General features: G+C 33.2%; 1 protein-coding gene across 1 annotated transcript; it reads left to right on the top strand.

The window, feature by feature from the left end:
• Positions 1-61: 61 nt before the first annotated feature.
• On the top strand, positions 62-8,228 carry LOC125063852 (ATP-dependent RNA helicase SUV3 homolog, mitochondrial). Its single transcript, XM_047670514.1, has 15 exons — positions 62-538; positions 916-1,036; positions 1,269-1,437; positions 1,864-2,050; positions 2,179-2,256; positions 2,572-2,663; positions 3,003-3,142; positions 3,412-3,546; positions 3,964-4,070; positions 4,841-5,034; positions 6,060-6,239; positions 6,717-6,865; positions 7,079-7,177; positions 7,761-7,902; positions 8,069-8,228. The coding sequence occupies exons 1-15, from the start codon at positions 115-117 to the stop codon at positions 8,165-8,167; spliced, it is 2,316 nt and encodes a 771-aa protein (XP_047526470.1). The 5' UTR covers positions 62-114; the 3' UTR covers positions 8,168-8,228.
• The last annotated feature ends 1,597 nt before the right edge of the window (positions 8,229-9,825 follow it).

Raw genomic sequence — 9,825 nt, 5'->3', positions numbered from 1 at the left:
ACTAGTTCTACTTGCTAGTAACTAGTAAGTAGCAACACTGTTTTTAAAAGTAATGTGACAGACTGACAATATAGTTACAAAATTTTAGTACATTTATTTTTGTTTTTTATCAAAATGTACAAAGGGTTTTCGCGAATATGGACTGTTTATTGTGTAGATAGGTTACAACCGTGCTTTTCCCCTTTTGTAACTAGTGTATTCAACTCTCGAAATGGAAAACTTGATAATATAGGTTATGTTTTTAAGAGAACCAAGAAACATGATAGAGGTAATCCCTCAGCTCTATTCGTTCCTGTGCCAGTGAAACCTAATCCTGATGATATAAATGTAGGAGAAGAATTCACAGGACGTTTAAAAAAGCAAGATCTGTTAAAAATATTAAACAAGTTTTATCAAAAGCCAGAGATTCGATTACTTGCATCAGAAAATGGACTTGATGATCAGTTACTGCATCAAGCGTTTTTATCATTTAGAAGACATTGTTTAGAACATGATTTACCTCCGGACTTACATATAACAATAAGTGATATCTTAGTTGGTAGGTATTAATGAATTTATTAAAATTTTAGACAAATAAAAAATATGTTTACATGATAAACCACTTTCAAGTACGATTGACGTTACATTTTTATGAAAAAAAGTCATTGCACTACTAAGTAAATAGAAAATTACTCAGACCATGATACAATAGTTAAAAAATTCAATGTTATAAATTTAAAGAAGAATATTAATATCCAAAATTATAATTCAAATTTAATTCATACTGATATTTATGGGTAATACACTAGATACAATAACCAAAGGATTGTTATGATGAAATAAATAAGACCCATAATTTGATATTTGTCATACTTGTAGTTATCATATTACTTTTGTTGATAATTGTATATGTTATTTTAAATAATTATCTTACAGGTGCCGGCCATGTAGATGATTTGTTTCCATACTTCCTTAGACATGCTAGACTTGCATTTCCACACCTTGACTGTTTAGATGATCTTAAGAAAATTTCGGACCTAAGGACTCCGGCTAGTTGGTAAATATAAAAAAAAAACTTAGAATTCCTTCTCTTGTCATAAGAAACAATTAAAATTTTCAAGTTTGAGACATGATAATTGTTGAAAATTGAATAAAGTATTTTTGGTTTTATTGAATGGCAATAAATTAGGCCCATTTGAACTTTGATTTTGATACAGGAGTGTTAAAAAAGTAAATATTATGACAGAGGAACCTAACATTTAATATTATAAATATGTTTCTCCCCATAGGTATCCTCAGGCTCGTAATATGAATAGGAAAATAATTTTCCATGCAGGACCAACAAACTCTGGCAAGACTTATCATGCTATGGAAAGGTTCCTTACATCAAAATCAGGTGTCTATTGTGGACCATTAAAATTATTAGCTACCGAAATATATCACAAATCCAATAGTAAGGTATGTTTAATATACACATTTTGATCATTGCACTCATTAATGTTGTAAGTTATTTTAAAATATACCTATTTTAATATATAATAATTGTATACATTTTTTTATAAATGAACTGTAATAATAATAAATAAAGGTGTAATATAACATCAAAAAAATTAAAATGTTTTAATGAATCTTTAAAAGATTTAGTGTATTACAAGGTTCTTCAAGTTCATTGTATTAAAGTAACTATTGTAACAGTTTGTTTTGTATAATATTTATAAGATCAAAAACTTTATGTTCATGATTTTGTCATAGAAAAATTTAGTAGAAAAAAAAAAATTTAAAACATATAAATCATAATGTACATATGGTATGCAAATATTTTTTTCCGTTTATATTTATTTTTATAATTAAAAAATATTATTATCTATATTATATATGTTTTAGGGTACTCCTTGTGATTTAATCACTGGTGAAGAACGACGGCATGCTACTCAATACACAACTCTCATAGATAGTAAAGATGATACAGAACCAGAAACTGAGAAAGAGTCTTATTTGCTTGATGAACCAGAACTTACACCATCAAAACATATTGCATGCACAGTTGAAATGACATCTTTGAATGATACATGTAAGTTAATTAATCTGTCTGTTTGACACTTCGATTTTAGCTTTGGGCAATTACTTTACACTCAAAAGTAATATTTATATATTTTATGACGAATAAGATAGATCGCATATCTATATCATTTTTTACAGATGAAGTTGCCATTATTGATGAAATCCAGATGATTGGTGACAGAGGAAGAGGCTGGGCATGGACAAGAGCTGTTTTAGGTATTTGACATTACTATGGATATACTAATTTTACTCCCAAAACAGATTATTAACTTTATTGCAAACAATGTTATCTATAAATATACTACAAGATTTTGCTTAAAACTAAGGCAGAATATGTATTTCATTTGAGAAAAGGATTAATAACTCAGTTTCTTGCCGGTTCTTATTTACACATATTATTACAAGCATATGCTTAACTTTCACTCCAATCTATAAATAATATCCAATCCGAAAACATATAGATCATTCCTCCGTCGTGATAGAAGAGATTAATTTAAATATTGTTAAGATTTGAATTTTTTATGTCAATAGGTTTACAAGCTGAAGAAATACATTTGTGTGGTGAAGCGGGTGCGATAGGTCTTATAGAAGAAATTTGTAATACAACTGGTGAGGAAATGGATGTAAGTAAAACGTTATTGTTTAACAAATAACTTCTAATATTATTTGTTGCATTGGAAGTATTTTTTATTGTAACAATGTTGACTGCTGACATACTACGAAGCTCGCTTTGCCATTATTTTTCCAACTTTAATGATGATTTTTACTATAATTTGTCTTTATCCTTAAATTATTCAATATTTTTTTTAAAGTCATGATCCGAATAATTTTTGTAAAAGACATTAAACTTGGCTTGACACGCTACCGCGTGTCTAGATAATTATCAAGTTGTTTTGTTTTGACTTAGTACTTTACTCATTAGGCGTCTGTTATTAAATACTAAATTTGTCAATTGTTTGCAGGTGCGCTCGTATAAACGGTTAACCGAACTGAAAGTGGAAGACTCGGCTCTGAGCTCGCTGGACAATGTGCGCGCTGGCGACTGTATAGTGTGTTTCAATAAGAACGACATTTACAGTGTAAGTCGAGCGATAGAACAGAGGTCAGTCCCTGGTTGAGGCAGGTATCCAAATACAAATTAAAATCATTCTATATTTTATTTCGAGTTATATTTTAGTAGATGATAGTTAATTAGATAATTAAATCATTATAAAACTTATGGTTTTGAAATAAAAAATTTAAATGGAAATCTCATAAACAAAAACATAAAATTCAGGTAATAAATATTATAAAATTATAGCCCAATTTATACATATATTTATTATATAATTGATTTATGGATTAACAATGTGTATGGATATAATATTTCAGAGGACATGAAGTGGCTGTAATATACGGAAGTCTACCACCAGGAACAAAATTAGCGCAAGCGAACAAATTCAATGATCCAGAAAGCTCTTGTAAAGTGATGGTCGCCACAGATGCTATCGGACTTGGTATAAATTTGTAAGTTAAGGCAACGCTTATTATTAAAACTAGAAATCGTTGTATTTAAATGGTGTTTTTAAAATAATAAAATGATTAGAGTTTTTGGTATTCATCACAAATTTCATCAAATTCGGTTGTATTTTTGGCGCGAAAGAGCAATAAACGTACAGACGGTTACTTTCGCATTTATGATATTAGTATAGACTAATTGATAACAAAACTCTTATATCCTTATAATATTGTTAGTTTTTAGAATTTGTCTTGAATAGTCAAGAGTTAGACTCTTAGTGTCTTCTTAAGGTCATCAACATATAAATTGTAATTGAAATGACATGTCACTTAACATTCGTTTTTTAAATAAGCAACATAAATGTATAGAACAAAATATTATAATATATTGTTTTAATGACCCTAATGTTTGATGATATATTTTAGGAGTATACGAAGGATAATATTTTATTCACTCATTAAACCCGTAATAAATGAGGATGGTGACAAAGAAATGGATGTTATCAGTATATCTCAAGCTCTACAAATTGCAGGTATGTTTATTGAGGCTTATTACTGCTTCATGCACAACAAGGTGAAGGTGTTATGATTTTGGTATGGGGGTTGCAAATACTTAATGGCTCTCAAATATTTCACAGACTTTATTTACATTGTTTGAAATTTAAAAAAGTTTGTTCTTGGTGGTAGGGGGGGTTGTGCTTGGCTAGATACCACTTACTGATCACTTATTCTACCACTTGACAGCACTACTTAGCATTAGGGTGTGTCGGTTTGAATAGTGAATAAGTCAGTGTAACTTAAGGCACAAAGGGCATCACATCTTAGTTACCTAAGGTTCGTTGCGCATTGGCCATGTAAGGAATGGTTAATAGTTCTTACAGTGCTAATGTCTACGAGCTTTGGTGACCACTTGGTACTTACCGTCTGGTGATCTTTGACGGCGAAGTAGGCATACTTGGGTAAGATTCTTACCGTAAGAAGCCACCTAATGGTAAGGTGCGATACCACCGCCCACCGCCCATAGACATTTCTGACTGAGTTTCTTGCCGGTTCTTCTCGATAGAATCTACATTCCGAACCGGTGGTAGCTTCACTTAATATAGTTGGTAAATGACGATTCAAAAGTGCTTGTAAAAGCCTACTTGAATAAAGTATATTTTGATTTTGATTGGTTATGTATTCATGTATACTAATTGTCATAGCGATCGTTTGAAGAGTATAGAAATTGATTAATGCAGCGCTATTTAATTTTTTTTAATTAATGTATTGTATGAAATCAAATAAACTTTGACGTAATTATCAGGTCGGGCCGGTCGATACGGTAGTGCCTGGGAGACAGGGTACGTCACCACATTCAAACCGGAAGACCTCGCTACGTTGAAGACGCTGCTCGCTCAACCCCCGGACCCCATCACTCAAGCGGGGTTGCATCCTACGGCCGAACAGATGGAGTTGTACGCTTACCATCTACCTCACGCTAGCCTTAGTAGTTTAATGGTACATATAAAATTAACCTATTTAAGACTTAACGGTACCAGGGTTTCGTGCAGACTTGTTATGGTGGCTACCGAATCTTTAATTACTGTACCGACGATACTCCGTATTGTATTGCAAGACATAATACCCATGTTAAAATATTTCATTGCTGACTATCGTCGGCATAAAGCAAAGTTTGTATTTAATTTAAAGGTGCGCCCCTCCACGTTAAAATAATAATTTTTAATAAAATAAATTTAACAAATATATATTTTTTCCTGTCTGTACTCTTGGTCGTCTCACGCACACTAAGAATTGTAATCTTGTAAGCACGAGCGTCACTCACTCATACAAACGCGCTCGTAGTAATTGAGCGTGGAGGGGCCGCCTGCGTGAGTGAATATCTATACCAACAGGCAGCCCATTCGCTCCACAATACACACCGACCCCGCCGGCGCGGTCGAGGTCCCTCATACTTACCGTCTCGTCGACGCCTAGGCGTGCGACGTTGAATGCACACGTCATTCCTCCCTCGAGTCGACGACAGCGTCCTAAGCCGAGGTCCGGCCTCACAGGAGGTGCCCTTAGGACGCGCGTATTCTGAGCCCTTAAGTGGGCTCTCAACACTAGGCTTGAGTAGTTTAGCACGCCTATTCCACCCGGTGACGCTCTAGAGGCTATTAGGGCCAACAGCACTGTACATATCGAAAAAAAAAACGATTCGCTCACTCACTATTCGAAACTTAAATAGAAATAACATAATTTTAAAGTTTTATATATTATTATATTGAAATGACGACGGAAAGAGATACATCTGTTTTTAGCTGAACAATGTTTGTAAGTAAGGCTGACCGCTGATAGGATATCAAAAGTGTAATATAGTTATTATTAAGTAATATTGAAAATTGCTTCCATTTCAAACGATTAATTACTTAATTAATTAATTACTTAAAGTAGAAAATAATATCTGAGTGATTTCATTTGAATTCTACAATTGTTATTATTTTGGATCACAGTGTATTATTACTTTAAGAATAACTCGGCAGGATATATTCGTCCACCTGTGCACCGTGGACGACTCGCTCTACTTCATGTGCAACACGGAGGCGTTCAAGTTCCTCGCAGAGATGATCCAGCACGTGCCGCTGGCGCTGCGCGCGCGGTACGTGTTCTGCTGCGCTCCCATCAACAACAAACTGCCCTTTGTTTGCGCCACCTTCCTTAAGGTACATAGAAACTGTCTCTAAAACACTTTATTCTCAATATTACTATATAATATGAATATATATGTGTGTATATCAGTCCCTATTCCTTTTTCAAGCTCTAACTTGAGAACGAATTAACCGATATCATTCTTTTTTTTAAAGTTTTCTAATGCTTTGTTGAAGGTGACCATTTAAGACGGTTTATGCCGTATAAGCTGTTTACACGGGTTTTTGTTGTCTAACGTTTCAATAAATGTGTGCTGAGTTTTCTCGAAGAATATTTTACGTGGTCAAATGGTAGCTCCATTTGTTGTAAACTGATTACCATTGAACCTTAGATTTGATTGTCCAGTTTCTTTTAATTTGTTTTGTAAAATGTTTACATGATGATTTTTTATAGTTTATAGGTATACTATTGTATATAAAAATTATCGTCGACTTTTAGGACACCCTGTAGATTGTAGATTAGATAGATATAATAATATAATATTATTACAGATGGTTCGTCAATACAGTCGCAATGAGCCAATCACTAGGAACTGGATGAGTAACGTAGTGGATTGGCCGTTACCGTCACCTAAGACCATTATGGATTTAGTTCATCTCGAAGCTGTTTTTGATGTACTTGAACTGTATTTGTGGCTCAGGTAAGTGGACTTCCACTGGATCACTGGATCACTTGATACAGTTGTAATTTCAGTATCATACATTTGTTATATAGGAAGATAGATGCCTCATCCTTGGATACCTTACATACATGCCCACATATGTAATGCACATAATATCTAAGGAGATCTACATTATACATACAGATAACCTTAGATATTATTTATAGTAATATCTTCTATTTTAATCCACAGTTATAGATTTCCGGATATGTTCCCCGATGTCAAGTTAGTTCGTGAAATGGAAGTGGAATTGGATGCAATCATTCAACAAGGAATTTTTCAAATTACAAGGTTATTATTATATAGCGTTCATTATTATTTTTTATTTCATTTATTAATAATAATTAAATATATGTCAACAAAGAGTAGTTTAAAGATAGTAACTTTCTATCGAAGTTATCTGAGAAATATTCTCACTACAACTTCATTGGATTATGTGAGCCGAGATGGCCCAGTGGTTAGAACGCGTTTATCTTAACCGATGATTTCGGGTTCAAACCCCGGCAGGCACCACTGAATTACCATGTTAAACACATTTGTGTTTATAATTCATCTCGTGCTCGGCGGTGAAGGAAAACGTCGTGAGGAAACCTGCATGTGTCTAATTTCAACGAAATTCTGCCACATGTGTATTCCGCTAATCTGCATTGGAGCAGCGTGGTGGAATATGCTCCAAACTTTCTCCTTCAAGAGAGAGGAGGCCTTTAGCCCCCAGCAGTGGGAAAACTTACAAGCTGCTAATGCTAAAAAAAAAAAAACTTCATTGGATTAATATTTGTATTGTTTAATATCCGTTCTATAAGGGGAAGTGTCACTATCGATATACTTTTTAGGCACTATGTATTACAAATAATGTTTTTAATTTTATTTGCAGGCTATTGAGGAATTCCGAGCAAGTGTTCCGTAGTGACACGGATATAAGTGAAATGGGGAGAGGCAAGAAAACCGGGAAAATGCATACACAAGTCAAAAGCGACGAGTCGAAAGGAAAATTGTCAGATTTACTTGTTGCGAGGGTAAGTCGTGTAAACAGAAAGCTTTAACTCTTGGATAAAAATATTTTAATTTTCTTTTTACTCTCAAATTTAGTTATTGAGCGTTATTTTATATGAAAATTTGTTGAAATTTAATATATTTTTTTAAATGGAATATATATGTATTTATTATTTTATTTTTTAATAGGGACTGATAACGCCACAGATGCTAAAGAAGTTGCAACAAGAATTAACCACAGATAAAACCGACCGAAGAAACAAAGGCGGTCGAAATAGAAGAAAATAGTTTTATTAATTAGTCGCGTAAATGTTTTTGTTGAATGAATGCGGGAAAAATTAAAGAATACCATGTTTAGTCATATTGTTGTTTTATTGTGCGTTTGTGTGTTAATTATGTTTATAGTAAGTTTCTATAAATTCCGATACGCACGGTTTGATAAGGGGTTGGCTCTTTTCTACCATGCCAATACAACAGGGCTTTTAAAACATACCTTTCATACGGCTTACGTAGTTATAGCAATAAAAATTGAACCACATCTCGACTCGAGGGACTCCTTGCACCTTTAGAATGGAATGGAACTTTGTCAAAGTAAATCGAAATTGGAAGTTTTCGAAAAAAAGTACAGTCAGCAAAAAAGTTTCGTACAATTACGTATCAGATTCTGGCAAAACTGAAAAGGGTTATGATTTTAGCGTATAAATGCCTACGTAGGTATGTATGTCAGGGAGTTTGCATGTAGGTATGTATGAACTGCAGGAATAATTTTGTGATAATTAATTTCCAATATTTTACCGTCAAAGTAATGAAATTTACCACCATAACAGATTGGAATCAATACTTACTTAACTATTATTAAAAATATATATCTTGTCCGATACAATATTTGAACTTTGAAACTGTGAAAGGTCGGAGTTCTGCTACCGACTAGACCAGCAGGGTGAATAAGTCAGTGTGTCGAATATAATAGTTAAATACAGTTCTATCAATAAGCAATTTAAAGAACATTGACCTATGTATCGGTATAGTGATATTTTTTGTTTCGAATTTTGAAACAGAGATAGATAACAGCGATCGATAATACAGCGATCTGTTGGAAGAGCTGGCACTCTATTAGCACTCTGGTAAATGTTGTCATAAAAATAGTAAATCACTACATAGTATAAAATAAAGTCGTATAAATTTAAGACGTTTGTAATGTAAATTAAATTTGTAACGTTCGTCAAACAGGCGGTAAAGCATGACATCATTGATCGAGATCTACCATTACATAGTATAAAACAAAGTCGCTTACCACTATCTGTCCCTCTGTATGCTTAGATCTTTAAAAATACGCAACGGATTTTTATGCGTTTTTTTTTTATAGACGGAGTGTTCCTAGAGGACGGTTTATATACATAATACATGCGTAATGTAGTAGAGAATCACTGATAAATTTATAAGTTTATAATCTGTAAATAATGTACTAAGGTATTGTAAACCTTAAAAAAGGTCAACAAAAAAGTCCACATCGGTATATGTCTACCTTCTATGGATAACCCACAATAACTATTTTTTAACCTTTACTTATTACTAGAAATAATGGCTTATACACTGGAAATCTAAAATCTAAATTCAATTAAGTACCTAAAATTTAATATAGATCAATATGGCCCTTTACAGCATGTAATTTACATAAATATTGTCGAAGATATTATAGATTTAAAATGCAGGGACATAGCGGTTGGAATTGTCTAATGACAAAAAGCTGTGACAGTTGTATATAAAGACATTCTGTCATATATTTAGTATCAGCATCAGGGGCGTAGCTACCGCCGTATCTACCGTATCACCGTACCGTACCCCGGGGCACGGGAGCCCCGTATAATTGAGAGAAAAGAAATGTTTATCAGAAATACTTGCTTTTTAAGCATCTAATAAAAACGCGGTCACTTAACTTCGTGTTA

This window comes from Vanessa atalanta, chromosome 4 (assembly GCF_905147765.1).
Source record: "Vanessa atalanta chromosome 4, ilVanAtal1.2, whole genome shotgun sequence".
Classification (NCBI taxonomy): domain Eukaryota; kingdom Metazoa; phylum Arthropoda; class Insecta; order Lepidoptera; family Nymphalidae; genus Vanessa; species Vanessa atalanta.
This window is presented reverse-complemented; position numbering and strand designations above follow the sequence as displayed.